The sequence below is a fragment of the Acipenser ruthenus genome, chromosome 6 (genome assembly GCF_902713425.1).
Source record: "Acipenser ruthenus chromosome 6, fAciRut3.2 maternal haplotype, whole genome shotgun sequence".
In the NCBI taxonomy this organism is placed as follows: Eukaryota; Metazoa; Chordata; class Actinopteri; order Acipenseriformes; family Acipenseridae; genus Acipenser; species Acipenser ruthenus.
Window position 1 is genome coordinate 71,490,068 of NC_081194.1, and position 18,234 is coordinate 71,508,301.

Below are 18,234 nucleotides of genomic sequence, written 5' to 3' on the forward strand. Positions count from 1 at the left end.
TTGGTAAAACCGCCTTGGAGACCCATCAGGAATGCCACCATTTAGAAGTCTCCTATGACCTCCCAGCCGTACTCATCATACTTCAAGGCGTCCAGCAAGGTCTTGATGCTGTTGTAATCCTCTTTGAGGTGCACCGAGTGAGCCAAGGGAAGAGACGGGTACTTGTTACCATTATGGAGCAGCACGGCTTTGAGGCTCCTGGATGAGCTGTCAATGAAGAGGCGCCACTCATTCTGGTTACAGGCGATTCCGATTGCCTCGAACAGACTGGTCACATTGTGGCAGAAGCAGAGCCCATCTTGACAGATGAAGAAGCTGGAAAAAGGTTGGTGACGCTTCCTCTGATCTGCGACTTGCACACTTTCATCCAACAAGTTCCACTGCTTAAGCCTAGACGTCAAAAGCTCGGCACTGGACTTGGTGAGACCAAGATCTCTAATCAAGTCGTTGAGGTCTTTTTGGATGGGGTAGTATGAGTTTCTCTCCTCAGCTCCACCTCTGAAATTGTCATCTGGATCTACAATGTCTTCCTCGCTCTCTGACTTGCTGCTCTCTTCTAAAGACGGCTGCTCTCTCTCCGGAGGAGTGGGTACGGGGAGCTCATGGCAGTGTGGCACCGGGGCGATGGATGAAGGAGGGTCCGGATACGTGATAGCAGGTGCATTCTTACCAGTCCGACGTTTGGAAGGGTCCACCATGCAGAAGTAGCAGTTGCTTGAGTGGTCAGTGGGTTCCCGCCAAATTCTTGGGATAGCGAACTTCATGGCTCTCTTTTCCCCTCTGTACCATCCTACAAAAATACATTTATTTCACCCATGACTAATGTGTAAGAGATTCTCGCAACATTTTCCATATATGATATATTTTTTCAATAACATTGAAAATTGTAAAACATTTTAAAATTAAAAACTTTTACAATTTTAAAAATTTTAACAAATTTTATAACATAAAATTCCGAGCAATAATTGTCCATCTTACCTTCCAGAGTTTTTTTGCAGTGCTCGCAGGTGAAATGAGGTGCCCAGGGTTTGTCTTGATCCCCAACAGGCATGCCGAAATATGCCTTGTAGGCCTCACACATCTTAGCAGATGCTTCCACGGAGTACTTTTTCGCTCTTGTCTTGATAAATTGGCCGCAGACATAGCAAAATGCGTCTGCCGGATGCTTGCAGCCTCTTGATGCCATCTCAGAAAAATGCAGATATGTATCCACTTAGGCAGCTGGAACTAAACTGAACTGGTGGGCTTAAGGCCCCTGTATTTATACTACTATTTATATTACTGGAAAGTTCTAGAAAGTTCCAGAAGTTACTCCAAGTTTACTCAGCACTGAATCTATCTGGAATGTTCTGGAAAATAGGTACATTTCAAAATATCACTGTCCTGGTCACAAAAGCAAAGTTTGTGGGGAATAATAGCCATTTTCTATACTTTTGAGGCATAAGCAATTAGGAAATAACACTTACTACCCAGGAACCAAAAACAAATTGTTACACGGTGTAATCTGCTAAAAAAAATGTCTTATTGTATTTCTTTATTTTTGTTTATATTGCTTATTTTATTTATATTTGTTTATATTTCTATTCTATTCTATATTTTGTATGTAAAAATCTGTCATGTGTATATTTCATACATTCCTGAAAAAATTAAGGATTGTAACTCAGTAAAAGGGGGGTTAAATATAATGAACAGACTCATAGTGAATAGAAAATGGGGTTGGTTGTGCCAGATTTACGTCCCTGCTATTTTACCAGCATATGACACGTTAAAATCAATGCTGTCATGCTTCTCTAAAGTAATTTCAAATGTGAGTGTGCAAGTTTCATGAGCACAATATCCATTTATTTTAAAAAATGGTTTTTTTTTAATGTTTTTTTTACAGATGTACAGAAACAAATGTTTTTAAATGCTATGACACAGTAAGGATTGGAATCTTTCATTTTATTTGCAAATGTGCTTTCCCATGAATATTTCTGGAAAGATCTCCCACATTTTAACTCAAGAGACCAATCTGCCATTGATAAATGGAATGTAGCTGATGGCAGAACTGAACATGTAAAATCACCAAATGTTGCCTTTTATGATAAAATACAATGTAAAGTATCTTGACTAAAAACATGTTCTTCAGTTGAAGAATCCTCCACAGATTCCACAGTATATTGCTCACATGTTGGTGTCATCTGTTGTGTATCCACATTTAAATTTGTTTTTAAAGAAATCAAGTGGAATACACAGATTGTCTGTTTGTGTTCCTTGTGTAGATGAAGAACATACATTAACAGTTTTATTTATTAGTGTTACAGGGTAGTCTGTTCTTTTTACCTGTAAATGTAAAACCTTTTTGTACTGGTAGTACCTTTAGCTGGCATGTGTCTGAGTTACAGACAAAGCCCATGGAGTCAATATCTGCACCACTATGATTGGGAATGCCAACACATTCAAAATGGTACCATTCATGGCAGATATTGCAGGCTAGCATAGGCCTTTTCCTTTTATTTGGGGATTTACAAATACAGAAAGTTTTTGTTTTCTTAGAATAATGTTCTGTGACCCACTGTTGTTTATCATATTAAATATTTTCTATTAGTTTCCTTTTTACTCCCCCAAATGACTTACCTGGTTCTTCACTATATTCTGTTGTACAATGTACTAGTGTCTCTGTGTTTGAATTTGTTAATCCCGTTTTTAAATAATTAATTTGTTCTACCAGTTGGTGTATGTTGTCCCTGTTTTGTTTACAAATATTATAAAGAAGTCAATTACTTCTTTTGGCTGCATTGGGGCATGTGTGAGGCCAATTAAGTAACTCAGCAACCTCCCCCCAAAATTGAAATGTAATAGCACCGAACTGATGATCACTCAGATTGTTTTGCATTTTTTATTGGCCAATGCCAAAGAACATCAAATTAAAACAACACAAATTAAGTTTTAACACTTTACAGAGTCATCTCCAAGAATAGCTCCTCCGCTGCCTTCTTGGTAGTACCATGCTTCACCTCTGCCCACTCGAAAGGATCAGCGCTGCTGATTACTGGTGTTGACCCTCTCACAACCAGACGTGGAGTGAGGCCAGGTTTCTTGCTCTGTAAACCTGTTGTTGCTGGTTTGGTCTCTTGTGCAGCAAACAGTTGTTGGTAAGCTGCACACCACATGAGCTGTGCAAGGAGAGGCATGCCACAGTCATCACTGAGATGTACACCATCAGTACACAGTTCTGAGCATGTGACGGGGAAGTGTTCAGATATTGAGAGGTATCGGACCTTCATTCGGGCTGCACAGCGATGGTATTCCTGACGCAACAGATCTTGAAGGCCAAGGTCAACAGTAAGCCGGGTCGGAAAATCTAATATTACCACCTACCAACAAGGATCTTAAACAGGATTACAATAACATAAAATGAATAAAAAATCCCTATTGTGTTCAGTTACAATCGTTAATTATTTTTTTTGAGTGAAATATTGACATTTAACCCCCTTTTACTGAGTTACAATCCTTAATTTTTTTAGGAATGGCTGAAATACACAACCTACCAGCCAAAATGTCATATTTTCAGTGCCCGGGCACTACTAAAACCCCAGCAACAACAGCAGTGACGTAAATCTGGCACAACCAATCCCATTTTCTATTCACTATGAGTCTGTTCATTACATTCCACCCCCCTTTTACTGAGTTACAATCCTTAATTTTTTTCAGGAATGGCTGAAATACACAACCTACCAGCCAAAATGTCATATTTTCAGTGCCCAGGCACTACTAAAACCCCAGCAACAACAGCAATGAAGTTAATCTTGCACAACCAACCTTATATTCCAACCCCAGCAAAAATTGCAGTTGTTGCATTACATTACCACCTATGCTGTGCCGAGTGGATAAGGGTGGCAAATTCCTTGCCAGCTTGCTCGATAGTGTTGCTCTTGGTGAGGTTATTACCAGGGGCTAAAATAACCACTAAATCTGGTTCTTCAGGTAAGGTTTCTCTCAGAATTTCCTTCCTCAATATTGCTGCACAGGCACCAGGAGTGAACTAAAACCAAATCTCAGGCTTCTGTGATGTGAGTTGCCAAATACCATCACAAACTAAAAAGAGATATATACACATAGTAATTCATTATTAGCAATGCATTTTTGAAGGTATTTAAGTCACATAGATTATTTTCGTGTTTTCATTTGAACAGCTACACTGTATGTTTGTACTAATTCACAACATACCTTAGTATGTGTTAACAGAATCCTATAAGACACAACTTATTTCCATTAGTATGGGGGTATACACCAGCAGTCATTAAAGGTACAAACTTGAATGAGATGGTTTGAAAAAACATCAATAATAAAATGAATTACCTTTTTATTTGCTCCAGCATCACCAGCAAAAATGGTTTTGTGCTGGTACCCAGTGAGTGATGTGGACCACTTTCTTGGTCTGTGGCATGAACCACTGTCGTATAATGCAGAATCCGTTGCTTACAATACAATAAGTTTCTACATTATTTTCTTTTTAATGAGATTATTTAAATGAATGCACTTTTAATAACAAAGGGCCCATATTGTTATTTTTAAATCTTGTTTAAAATCATTTTTATTATAGTTTTTATTTTTTTATTTAACAATAGTACTTTTTCTGTTTCTGTATTTTATTCTGTATTCTGCTTGCAAAGTGCTTTGGGCTGCTTTTAATAATTATACTTTTTGTTTCTGTATTTTACTCTGCTGTATTCTGCTTGTAAAGCACTTTGAGCTGTATTACACATTGATTGCACTATACAAATAAAGATTAATATTACATTGTTTAAGGCAGTGATCCCCAAATTATTCTTATTTCAGAAGTAGCCTATCTCCTTCCTACAGAGCAAAATCAATTAATAAATAATAAATTACCTGGCTTTGAAGTGAAAGTTTTGGTCTATTTTAATATATATTAAACCTAATAAATTATCATTTATCATCTTGTTTATAGGTTACAGTAATTTATACATTATATGCAAAAAAAATAAATAATATATTAATAATACAGGAGAACGTTTTTAAAAGAATTACCTGGTATAAAGTAGCTAGACCTTAATAATATTATTAATAATTAAATTAATAATGAATGACAAGCAATTTATGAATGTAGTTTCTTGCTGCTGCTTTTACTGTCTCTTCCAACCGTTATATGAGAGTGACAGGATGGAGGAACTTTTATTTTGAAGTTGGTTCCGACATTGAGATGTGGAAGTAGCACTCTCCGGAAGTGAAATTGTTGCTAGCTTCACAGAGATGTCACTTACTACTGCATAAACCCAAGTCTTGCTTGACCGGAGATACTATCTAGATACTAAAGCCTTTTTGTGTACAGGTGTAATTTACATGGTGTCGGTATCTACAGTATAGGTCATGGTGATCTATTTGTGCATCCTGGCCTTTGATTGTTTATGCAGCAAACAAACTGTTTTTTTTCAGTTGACTGAGCCAATCTATGTGGCACAGTTAAACTGCAATGTTTTGTTTATTGTTATTATCTATGAACATGTCAGCAGTGCAGAAGAGTTTACAAAAAAAACCAAAAAAAACCCCACAATGTTGTTAAACAACATTTTAATTATTGTAGGGCAAGTGTAGTGTGATTCAAATCTTTTTTTCTCTCTCTTTTATACCACAGTATTTGTAAATTACCTGGAAGAATTACAATACGTTTCACAATTCTGGATCAACTCAATCAGTCTGCTGTGTTGTAACACAGTAGGTTATCTGTAGTGCAATGGTGATTAACGTCCTCCTACTGGTCACACAGTAATTTAAAGTTCAAAGTTTAGTATCTATCCTTACAAAACTCTTGAGCACACAGAGGGCCCAGCTGTGACCACCCCAGTGCCCTTAAAAAATATTTCCACTCAGCTCATTTCAATTTTCTATTTAAAAGTACCTTATCATCCTTTACACACAACCCCATTTAACTATATATACAGTGCCTTGCAAAAGTATTCAGACCTCTGACTAATTCTCTCATATTATTGAATTACTAATGGTACATTGAAATTTCGTTCTGTTTGATATTTTATTTTAAAACACTGAAACTCAAAATCAATTATTGTAAGGAGAGATTGGTTTTATGTTGGGAAATATTTTTAAGAAAAATAAAAAATGGAAATATCTTGCTTGTATAAGTATTCAACCCCCACACATTAATATTTGGTAGAGCCACCTTTCGCTGCAATAACAGCTTTAAGTCTTTTGGGGTAAGTATGTACCAGCTTTGCACACAGTGTCGGAGTGATTTTGGCCCATTCTTCTTGGCAGATTTGCTCCAGGTTGTTCAGGTTGGTTGGACGACACTTGTGGACTGCAATTTTCAAATAGTGCCACAGATTCTCAATGGGATTGAGATCAGGACTTTGACTGGGCCACTGTAGGACATTCATCTTTTTGTTCTTGAGCCACTCCAATGTTGCTTTGGCCTTGTGCTTGGGATCATTGTCCTGCTGAAAGGTGAATTTCTTCCCAAGCTTCAGTTTTTAGCGGACTGAAGCAGGTTCTCTTGCAGTATTTCCATGTATTTTGCTCCATTCTTCCTTCAATTTTAACAAGATGCCCAGTCCCTGCTGATGAGAAGCATCCCCACAGAATGATGCTGCCACCACCATACTTCACTGTAGGGATGGTGTGTCTTGAGGCATGGGAGTGTTAGGTTTGCGCCACACATAGCGCTTTGAGTTTTGGCCAAAAAGCTCTATCTTGGTCTCATCTGACCGCTAAATCTTTTCCCACATCGCAGCTGGGTCACTCTCATGCTTTCTGGTAAACTCCACACGTGCTTTCAGATGGTACTTTTTGAGTAACAGCTTCTTCCTTGCCACCCTCCCATACAGGCCAGTGTTATGCAGAGCTCTTGATATGGTTGACTGGTGCACCATTACTCCCCTCCCAGCCACTGAACTCTGTAGCTCCTTCAAAGTGATTGTTTGCCTCTCTGTGGCTTCTCTCACAAGTCTCCTTCTTGTTTGAGCGCTGAGTTTTGAGGGACAGCCTTTTCTTGGCAGTGCCTGGGTGGTGTGATGCAGCTTCCACTTCCTGATTATTGATCCAACTGTGCTCACTGGGATATCCAAACACTTGGGTATTATTTTGTACCTTTTCCCTAATCTATGCATTTGTATTACTTTATCTCTAACTTCTGTAGAATGCTTTTTGGTCTTCATTTTCCTTCAGATTCACAGCCTGACCAATGATCCTTCAACAGAGGGGTTTTTATCCAAAAAATGTGACAGCAACTTTAATGGTTCACAGGTGGAGGCCAATGGTAAGGTAATTGTGTCCTCGTTAGGGCAATTTCTTTCATCGGTGTAAACTGGGATCTTCTACAGCACAGGGGTTGAATACTTATGCAAGCAAGATATTTCAGTTTTTTATTTTTCTTAAAAATATTTCCCAACATAAAACCAATGTCACCTTACAATAACTGATTTTGAGTTTCAGTGTTTTAAAATAAAATATCAAACAGAAGGAAATTTCAATGTACCATTTGTAATTCAGTAATATGAGAGAATTGGTCAGGGGTCTGAATACTTTTGTAAGGCACTGTATATATATATATATATATATATATATATATATGTGCGAAATATTTTAATGAGTAAGACATCTAGTAAAATGGTACCCCGAAATGTTCTCCTTTTTGTAGGAAAGCAGTACAACGGGATGGGGAGTTTGTTGCCGGATAACTTCGCTCAGGCTACTTTCTCATCAGAAACGTAACATAAACTTGATCTTACGAATACTGATCTTGCTAATAATCATGTATTTTTCACTTTATTAAAGGATCATTGCTTTACCAATTTGTTCAGAATTACCCTTTATTGTAAAACACTTGCCCTTCTTGCAATGTTTAAGGTATTGCTCATGGGTCTTTCATTCCCTCCATTGCAATACCCTGTTACCAGCAAATCACCTTCTTCAATGCACCACTCAAGTTCCAGATGCTATTAAAACCTCAAAGATCGGGGTTGGTTTTCAACTATTACATTACACATCCATGTGACAGCAATTGCTGTAGGTAATTGTTGGGCTTTTCAATAGGATTATATGCCCTAGCCACACACTTTTATATATGTTAAGACTTTGTTTAAAGTTAATTAATTCACTTAATGGTTAAATAGGTACAGAATGAAACAACTACTGTAATTGATGAAGAACAACATAACTTTTGTCACATTTTTTTTCCTCTGGTTGTTCCAGTGTATTCAGGGGTGAGGATGGTATCTTATGAACAACTGTGGGAGTCCAGATTGGGCAGAAATGAGGACGGCAGTTTTCCTTTGTGGTCAATAAGAACATAAGAACATAAAAAGTTTATAAACGAGAGGAGGCCATTGCTCGTTTGGTTGTTGGTAGCTTATTTATCCCAGAATCTCATCAAGCAGCTTCTTGAAGGATCCCAGGGTGTCAGATTCAACAACATTACTGGGGAGTTGGTTCCAGACCCTCACAATTCTGTGTAAAAAAATGCCTCCTGTTTTCAGTAGTAATATTTATAGTTGAAAGTTAAATATTTATGACAATAACTCATATTTAATGATAACACATTTGTATTTTAACAAACTGTTCACTGTTCTGTAACCTTAATATGGTCAAACTGGTACAGGTGACAAAAATAAATTGCCGTGATTAGCAAACATGGTAAAAACAAATCTCTTTCATAATAACCCACTTTGTGTTTATTTGTTACTTTTTCTATATTTAAATTACTGTAATAAAGATTTTGTCACTCAGGAAAGTGGGATTTGGTGCTATGATGACTGGTGCCATTGGCCAGTTTTTTGCCAGTCCAACAGATCTGGTAAAAGTCCAGATGCAGATGGATGGGAGGAGGAGATTTGAAGGCAAACTCCCCAGATGATAAAATTAGACATTAGAATTGGTTTTAGTGTATCTACCTTCAAGCTGCGTGACCTCAAAAGAGTAGTAAGGAGACGTCCTCTTTTAAACTTTCCCAAAATATCTCCATGTACTTCACTTCCTCCATCATCCCATACACTACCCATCTGCCATTAGTACTTAGGCACTTCACGTTCCTCTCCCAACTGGTTCCACCACCGATGCATTTTTAACAAAGGACTGTTTTAAGGAAGCAGGAACAAGGAATATTCTTGCAAGTCTCCTTTTTAGTGGTTCTTGTTTTGACAGGTATGTGGTATAGAAGAGTCAGTCACATGTTTCAATTATTTTAGCTCAAGCAGTGCAGTTTATTATTAGCCAACTGGTTTAAACCACAGCAGCAGCACTGTTTATAGTATAACATACAGGGATGGAAATAAAAATCCATTTGCACACAATAAGACACACCTGATGTTGTTTGCTATACACAGAGCTATTCAAGCACATGGTAAAACCTGGCTTTGTGATGTCATAGTCATGGCAATATCTTAGGACATTGCCACATTTCTCCTTAACCATATTTTTATTAGTTGCTTTTAATTTCATAGCCCTGTATAATCTCAATATGGCTAGGGTTTGTATCGTTGTGGGACATCGCCCCTTCTCGGGTTGTTTTGTTTTAAGTTATCAAAAATGATAACCTGGCAGGACTGAAACACTATATTGTCTTTCTGCCTGTGACTGACTCCATATCTACAAAGTGCAACAGATGATAGGCTGTCAGCCAGACCTCAGGAATAGCTGCGGCCTGGGAGAAGGCCATGATGATTGGGAATTGTTATTACATGGTCTTCTAGCACTGTGACATACTGTGCATTTCCTACTCTTGACACCAGTGCCATGACCCTATCTCCTACCGACCATTAGCCCCTACAGCTGGCTCCCAGACCTGATACAACCCCAGCAGCCTCCAGACCCAATATTGTACTGGCTGCTGGAGGGGGAGGGTACCTTCCTCTTCTCTACAAGGGCAAACATTATAAAAAATCTACAATTCAGTGCTGATATACAGCACTTATCAATTATCAGAGGTTGTTACTATTATCTCTGACAGCTTTGGTAGTGTACGGTAATTGAAGAATGTAGGACTTCAACTTATCAGAATCTGTTACTGGCATAGCTGTACAGTAGGTGCATGTAGGGGTACTGTGTTAAGTTTAGTGTCGCATTACAGCGGTGGTTCTGAACAGTCCCTGGCGAGCCGCTGGATTAACTCCTTTAACATGTACTTGCTGGCGCTGGATCTTCACGATGTGGCGGCCCCAGGAAGCGGACCATCCTACTGTATTGTCTGGGCACAAAAAGACAGCGCATCTTCTCTACTCTGCAACCTACAGATGACAGCTTTGAAGCAGCTACCGCAGCGCTCGCTGTACACTTCAGCTCCGGTCAGTGTCCTCATGCATCGCTTCCAGTTTCGGCAGAGAGCTCAGAAACCGGGTGAGTCTGTATTGCAGTTTGTGTCGTCATTGCGGGAGCTCGTTAAACACTGTAAATACGGGACTCTGCAAGGCAAACTTATTAGAGATCAGCTCATTGAAAAAGCAATCACTATTGGGAAACAAGTGGAGGGTGCGTGTAAATTAACCAGTACGGAGAATGCCCCGCTGTCAGACATTCCAGCCCAGGTTCCAGTTCAAAAAGTTCTCAACGCAGACATGAAACTTGTGCTGCCTCTTGCCCAGCACAGGGTCAGCATTGTAGGAAATGCAACAAACCATTTTGCCCGCTGGTGCCGCTCAGGGCAGGCTCCACCGCCTTCTCCACGGCCTGGCACAGAACACCCTGCACCTGCTTCTATTAATTCCACAGCCAGTAAGTCATGTCACAGACGGGGATCAGGATTTTGTACAACTGCTGCAAGGCCCACTGAAGACAGTCGTCTCCATGCCAGAGCTGCGGCAAGCATCACAGGACGACGAGCTGTTTGGACTCCTCCGCACTTACATCAGAGATGGATGGTCACCCAGGGTGGACGGGAAGCTGCTCCCATTCTACAGAGTTCGTGACGAACTGTCCTGCTGGGAGGATGTATGCATCGCAAGGGGCCATCGCACGCTGATCCCGGAGACACTGAGAGCCCGGGTGCTACGCATGGTACATGAAGGACACTTGGGCATTGTAATGCTCAAACAACGCTGTAGGGATACCGTTTGGTGGCCTAACCTTGACCAGGATGTGGAGCTATTAGTGAAGGACTGCACAGTGTGCCTCCTTAGCGGTAAGGCCAGCCAGCCAACACCAGCACCCTTGTTCCCAGTAGAGTGGCAGGCTGGACCATGGGAGCATCTGCAGGTCGACATCTGTGGAGAATTACATGGAGGTCCTGCTCATGCTCGTTACCTGTTGGTGATTTACAACCTCCACCCCAAGTGGCCAGAAGCGCTGCCTTTAAGCTCTACCACCACCAGGCCATTACACGCAGCCTGGACATCCTATTCGCACAATGGGGCTTGCCGAACAGAATCACCACAGACAATGGGCCCCAGTTCGTCTCGGTAGAGTTTACCACCTACTTAAAGGAGCATGCCATCACTCACATCAGGACGGCTGTGTACCATCCACAGGCTAATGGGGGGGTGGAGTGTTTGAACAAAACCCTGAAGGATGGTATCCGCACGTATCTCTCTGAGGGCCGCCAGTTTGACACCGCCCTTCTTCAGACGCTCCTACATTTCTGGGCCACCAAACACACGACTACAGGGGTCTCGTCGGCATTTCTTATGTTGAGAAGAGAGCTGCAGCTTCCATTGGACCGCCTCAGTGTCAGCCAGAAAACTCCTCCTCAAAACTCATCTTTACAGCCTCATGTGCAGGCTCAGCAGCAGCAAATGAAGCAACAGTTTGATCAGGCTCACAGAATCCAGTGCCCAGTCCTGAAGGCATCTGACTGGGTGCGCATCAGGTATGACCATCACCGCCGCAAAATGCAATCCCACTGGTCCAACCCATTTAGGATTGAGAAGCAGTTGGGGCCAGCTACCTATCGTCTCCATGACGGATCTCGGTGGCATACCAATCGTCTGCGCAAGGTCCCTGCCCCTACCACAACACCACTGGGAGGTACGAGTCTAACGTCTACCTCTTGGCAACCGCAAGCTGTGGGAAATCCAGACATGGGGGGCCTTCCAGATCCACCTGCCTCACCTCCGTTGCAGGGGCGGCCTCAAAGGGCTAAAGCTTCCCCAGCCTGGATGAGAGACTATGTGACTGAGCACTGAATTAAATTAAAAAAAAAATAGAAATAAGGAAAATAAATAAATAACCTGATGCCTGTTGGGGGGGGATGTTACGTTTAATGTCGCATTACAGCGGTGGTTCCGAACTGCTATCACTTTGAGAACTGTCGCAATGGTTATCGTAAACAGACAGAAGGTCTTTACGACAACCATCAATGAGTGAACAGACATTTTGGTCTGAGTGTTAAACAATAAAAATTCAGTCTTCAATTACTCAATCTTGTCCTGTGAGTATATTACATACCGCAAGGTATTTTAAAATGGGATATGCTTGCTTATTCACAAATATTTGTTTTCCTAGTCATCTCTGTATGGGTTGCATGTTGCATGTCAGAGTGCTGACACCGACTTTTATAAGAACTTTTCTGTTTCCTGGCTCAGGCCTAGGTACCTTTTTTTAAATAAAATTGCATCAGTATATACCGTCAGGATTTCTCCTGCAACCCACACTTCAACTATGTGATAAGCAGGATACATGCACTATAAAGAAACACCACTAAATAATTACCTTATGCTATTACATTATAATTATTATGTTCAAGATCATGAGGATATATATTGATTGGAGATATTCTGGATTTCTGGTTAGTTGCATATATATATAATTTGATATAAGTGAATCTAGCAGTTACAAAGGTACAACATTTATCTGAGGAATGATGATGTTTTTTATTTGAGCAGAGGGCAGTCCTGTCTCAGGATCAAATTCAGAGAGTTCGAAAACAAGTCAATTATTAATTTAGCTGAAACATTTCCCGTTTCTGCTGTTAACTGTATAAAACAGAAACTTGTGTGGTCCGTACCTTAAATATGGAATGTTGTTCTTTACATTAATTTTCGTTTTACATTGTTTGTACGATTTAAATAAAGACCTGCCCTAAATGCTTACAATATCAGTAAGAGGTTTTTTTTGACAGAATTCATCATTTGTTAAGAGACAATACTAAAGACAAATATGCCAACAGTCCCTATATGGTTGGGACAGTCCCGATTTCCTAGCAAATGTCCTGCGTCCTGATGCACAGGAAGAAAGTCCCTATACTCATCCATAGAACAAAAAAAATAAAAATCATTTTTCTACACAGTAGAGTTAATGAAAACCACACGCTGGTCTCTTCGTGCGGCTGACACATCTGCTGATCACTAACTTGTACAAAGGTAAGAACGCTTCATTATGTCTATTTGTACTGTCATGATGGTCGTGTCGAGTTGGAAGTTTCCAAATGTTGGCAAGTACGAAGAGATCATGTGTACAAATTCCAAAGACGCAGCAAACATAATGAACTGTAGGAGTGCCAAACTAAGTTATACAACTCCCGAGTGTTTGCAAAGACTGCCATCTAGTGTTTAGTAATGAGAATATCGTTTGGTCTTACAAAATCTAAGTACAGTACTGTGGAATGGTTCCTGCAGAAATATCTTTGTTTTTACCCATAAATGTGTATTCATTATATGTGTTTACAGAATGTATAAGGGTACAGCATTCTCTTCTAGTTCTTAATAAGAAGAATGTGCCTGCACTACTGATAGCTGAAGACACGATGGTGAAAAAGTAATGAGAAAGAGAGCCCCCCTGGATGAAGCCATTTTAACCGGATTTTACACTCGTCTTATTCTATTTTTTTTTGTCTTTAATGTATTTGTCTTTCATATTTCTGCATGTGTTATATCATCCTTTTCTTTGGCAGTGTTACGGTGAGTTAATCGTTAATGCAGTGTTTGTCTCCTTTTACATTATACTATGGGAATTCAATCTTTGGAACAGAGAAATTCTTGTCAGTTACCTGATCCACTTATTATTCCCATTCAATTCCACATGCATGCCTTAACACAAAAAGAATATCCTATGCTATTTTTGTTTACATCTACCATGGCAGCTAAGCTATTTAAATAGCAAGATATTTTTTATATTCATTTTAGTAAGAAATCACCAAGGACACATCACCAACAACACAGTTGAAGAAATGACAATAATAATCAAGGATATAGGAAAAGATGCTTTCATCTAGATTTGGTAAGTATTTTAAAATCAAAGTCAGAGTTTTAAACATCCAAATATGTCTAGGTAATGTAGAATTTGAAGAACATTGTATTGTTATCCAGAATATTCTACTGCTTTATACAACTTCAAATTAAATAGTAGTTTAATAATACACATACAGTGTTTGATGGGTCATCACTAAAGTTGTGGTATTTTATTCTTGTAGATTGCCATAATGTAGTTAGATGGCGGTTTTCTCCCAATTAAAGTTGGAATATGGTCTTCATAAAATGGGTTTATTTACTATCCATGCATATATATGTCAACATATATGTTCTGTATGATTTTAAATCTTAATAATTTTACTGAAATATTTATTTATATGTAGGCAGCAAAACCCTTTCTACATTGTATTTCATCCTTTTCTAATTGCACTGTAAAATATTAAAATATGATGCTAGTATTCAGTATTGAATTTGAACATACACTATATACTGTATACCTGTAATTAAGAGAAATCCCAAAAATCTATTTGTACCTATTTTTTAAAAGATCATGTTACCGTTATCTTTCCTTCTTTTAAAAGTATTACAGCCTCTCCTCCAACATGATAAAAAGACAACTGAAATTCAGACAGAAAACATCTGCCCTGTCTGCAGATGTAAGGCTTAAGAACAAAAAAGAAGATGCACAGCTACAGATTAAACTGGACCATCTTAACTTCAGGTATCGAGTTGCTTTTACAACTCTCCATTATGAGACTACAGCTGTAATGAAAGAACATTATAATTTACTCTGTGTCAAGGGCAGTACCCACCGGGCAACTGCTGACAACACCATGAAAGAACTACAGCTGCACAAGGAAAACAAGGAGACAAACAATCACACACAGATCAGCATGCTTTCACAAAAGCCATATATATATCGGCACCCTAGGACAGTTTCCTCTAAATCTGGTTATTCCAGAAATGTCATGTCTTCTCTGAGTTCATCTCGTGCTTGGTCTGGGCATAGCTTTAAAACAGATTCCAAATTAAACGTAACAAATGACAGGCTTTCAGTGAGTAGAAATAGCAGGAAGGAGTTACATGAAACCATTCAATCTCAATTGACTTGCTCCCGTTTGAGGCCAAAATCAACCCCACTTTTACCAGGAAGCAGTGAAGTCAATCCTGTGGAGGCAAGCATCCAAGTTTTCACATGCAGGCAGCTAAGACACATCGCAACAATCGACAGTATTTGTAAAAAGGAACTGGCCAGACAAAAAGAGAATGAAAAACAAGAAAAAGAAAGGAAGAAGCTGCATATGGAAGAGAAACTCAATCAGAAAATTAAAGAATTCTTGAATACATTCAAACAAGAGTCTTTAACCAATATGGCAGTGTGAGACAGCCATTAATAATCATTTTAGTTAGTAATGATTTGCATTGCAGTATGATAAACAATGCAAATATAAGTTCACTTTAACTTTCCATTCTATAACATTTTTTGTTGCTTTCTTTTTACTTATCCACAATTATTTATGTTACTCTTCTGCAAGCAAAACAATTTGCTAAAATAACATATAATCCCATCCCTTCAACATATAGGTTATATACTGTTAAATGTTATAAATAGTACAATTGTATGTTGCATGTACTTGGTTTTATTTAACCACATTATAAATGTACATCATGAAATTGCTACACCATGTGCTACATATTGCACTTTTTAAGCCCCCTCCAACTGAAACTGTAATTTATACACATATTATTTACACACGCATTCTTAATAACATCCTATAGCAATAAAAAATTGCTTTTTCAACATGGAAGTACATACTAGCTAATTTCCAGTTAAAAAATAAACAGCAGATGATTTTCTGGGTTTTTTCTTCTAAGAATTGTGGTCTCATTTTCCCTTTTCTCTTAAATAATCAGCTAAAAGAAGAAAAATAAAACATATTAAAAGTAAGAAACATTTTTATAAAACAATGTTTTAACTAAAATCAAATAATGATTACAGAACAAAATGTGTTTTATGTCTCACTGCTAAACATGTAGGTAATCTCACGTAGAAATACTTAGTGTGTGATGTTTTGTTTTCATAAGATGTTGGGAAAAGCAATATTGTTTATCTGGGATTCAAAAAGTGTTTTTATTGAAATATATATTTTTAGGGTAGCACTTTTTCATCTCATCTTTCATTTCATCTGGACTGGAAAACAACCTGACTTACAGTGAACTGTCATCACCGTAAGGTTAATGCCACCCCCAATGCCATCCATGTATCTTACCTAGTTTTTCCACTGCTTCCACACATACACTTGGATACATTTCTTCACAGTAGGTGGCCACTAAAATATATGTTCCAGTTTTAGCCAGTATCAGCCCCCGGTCATTCTATAAATAAGACAATAATTTGTAGTAATATTATAATTATGACAATTTTATAAACTCAAGCCTGTTTTTTTTTTATTTTTTTGTCTCTGATATAATATAAAAGTACAGGATATTAGTTCATCATTTAGCTTTTTTTAAAATGTATTTCAATTTTCCTTATTATTGTATGTTGTTTGCAATCATACTCTTCAAGTTAAAGGCATAAGAAGTTAAACACACTTTTTTACTCACACTTTTTGAGTAGATGGCGTTCTTGTCAGCTCTGACACATGTGTAATTGTTATCCTGGAAGTAAAGTCCTTCTTCCCTGATGCTTTTTGTTTGTTTAAATGCCTCTGCAAACTTCTGGACTTGCTGTGGCTGAATCTAAGACCATTTTAAAAGTTACACTCTTAAAATGTTATAACATACCTTGCTTCATCAGGTGAAATAACAAAATACATTACTGTAAATAATATCAGACCCTTTACAATTTCAAGGGGTTCTTGTGCCATTTGTTACCAGAGTGCATGTATCTGTCAAAGATTTTTGGCAGTTCTGACATGAGAACAAACTATTATCAGGAATTTGACAAAAGCAGTGATTCAGAATACTTTGCTGAAAAACAATATAGCACCATTTAGAATAGACACAGATTTATGATGAGGATTTGAATTGTGTGCTAAAATAAAATGGTAGTTAACCCTTTAATGGATTTACTTTTTTGTATAATAAAGTTAATATAATACTGTTTCATATTGATACATGTATACGGTACATGAACCTGGACATGGGTCATATCTAATTATTATATTTTAGGTTGCTTACATTAAATCGTGTAGAGGCTGCTACCACTGTGGAACATTTATAATTAATAACAGCTGCATTTTCAACATGCTTTGTCTCTATGAGACATTCATTAAGTAAATTCTGCAACTGGTTCATCTTCACAAAGGCCCTGCATGGAAAAAAACAAAACAAAAACAATACAAAAACACAACACAATATGATACAATTACATTGTATGTAGTTATGTTTTAATGCATGCTGTTGCCTGGGTGTATGTCAATGAATCAATGATTGGAGCTTTACAACTGTGGAATGACTGCAAACACTGAGCCAGTTTGGTTTCATAATGCCAACTGCTGTGTCTTCATGACACCCAGGTACAGCCTTTCAGCATTCTATCAAACGCAAATTTGTGAACTGAGGTGTAAAAGTGGTGTTTTTAAAATATATTATTATTATTATTATTATTATTATTATTATTATTATTATTTTTATTATTAAAATATTAATGACAATAATAATAATCACCATAACAAATATCAATATCAGTAATAATAATAATAATAATAATAATAATAATAATAATAATAATAATAATAATAATAATAATAATAATAGTCTGAGAACTGAACTAGTTATTGTAAATGTGTTGATTGTAAATGTTAGTTAACTCCAAACAATATACAATAATAAGTTGTCTTGCCTTTAAACATGTACTGGTGCTGTTATATTCAGATAACCACATGGTGCTAATATTTCACTGTTTTTAATTCTCAATTTTATTTATTTAATTGCAATCAAAGTCAATACAATGTTATGTATAAAACGTAGGCTTACCACTTTCGGTTCCTCGCAAGCCAACCGCTGAAACAAGAAGTACGTAAACACGCACCGCCTCTCGGAAATAATGATTGGCAAAGCCAATCGAAAAGTTAAAGTTTCCTGTACTCAGTTC

At 38.0% G+C, this 18,234-nt stretch overlaps 2 protein-coding genes and 1 long non-coding RNA gene across 3 annotated transcripts; 1 reads left to right on the top strand and 2 right to left on the bottom strand.

The window, feature by feature from the left end:
• Positions 1-2,827: 2,827 nt before the first annotated feature.
• On the bottom strand, positions 2,828-9,673 carry LOC117410985 (uncharacterized). Its single transcript, XM_059025969.1, has 4 exons — positions 9,586-9,673; positions 3,849-4,002; positions 3,744-3,753; positions 2,828-3,356 (listed from the first exon to the last, which is right to left on the bottom strand). Exons 1-4 carry the CDS (start codon positions 9,671-9,673, stop codon positions 2,937-2,939), a joined length of 672 nt encoding a protein of 223 aa, XP_058881952.1. The 3' UTR covers positions 2,828-2,936.
• A 4,407-nt stretch (positions 9,674-14,080) lies between these two features.
• On the top strand, positions 14,081-16,093 carry LOC131737338 (uncharacterized). Its single transcript, XR_009328957.1, has 2 exons — positions 14,081-14,163; positions 14,717-16,093. It is a non-coding gene; the product is annotated as an uncharacterized LOC131737338 (long non-coding RNA).
• On the bottom strand, positions 15,780-18,226 carry pfn4 (profilin family member 4). Its single transcript, XM_034018465.2, has 5 exons — positions 18,117-18,226; positions 17,319-17,448; positions 16,743-16,877; positions 16,406-16,511; positions 15,780-16,049 (listed from the first exon to the last, which is right to left on the bottom strand). The coding sequence occupies exons 2-5, from the start codon at positions 17,433-17,435 to the stop codon at positions 16,021-16,023; spliced, it is 387 nt and encodes a 128-aa protein (XP_033874356.1). The 5' UTR covers positions 17,436-17,448; positions 18,117-18,226; the 3' UTR covers positions 15,780-16,020.
• Positions 18,227-18,234: the final 8 nt, after the last annotated feature.

Bases quoted from the DNA above. Each gene is read 5' to 3' on its own strand.
- pfn4 (XM_034018465.2), bottom strand. From the start codon at position 17,435: ATGAACCAGTTGCAGAATTTACTTAATGAATGTCTCATAGAGACAAAG. The intron at 16,878-17,318 runs GTAAGCAACCTA...AAATGGTCTTAG, and splicing joins CAGCCTCTACACGATTTAAT to ATTCAGCCACAGCAAGTCCA. The intron at 16,050-16,405 runs GTAAGATACATG...TTCTTCTTTTAG, and splicing joins GGAAGCAGTGGAAAAACTAG to CTGATTATTTAAGAGAAAAG.
- LOC117410985 (XM_059025969.1), bottom strand. From the start codon at position 9,673: ATGGCCTTCTCCCAGGCCGCAGCTATTCCTGAGGTCTGGCTGACAGCC. The intron at 4,003-9,585 runs GCAGAAAGACAA...GTGCCTGTGCAG, and splicing joins AGATATGGAGTCAGTCACAG to CAATATTGAGGAAGGAAATT.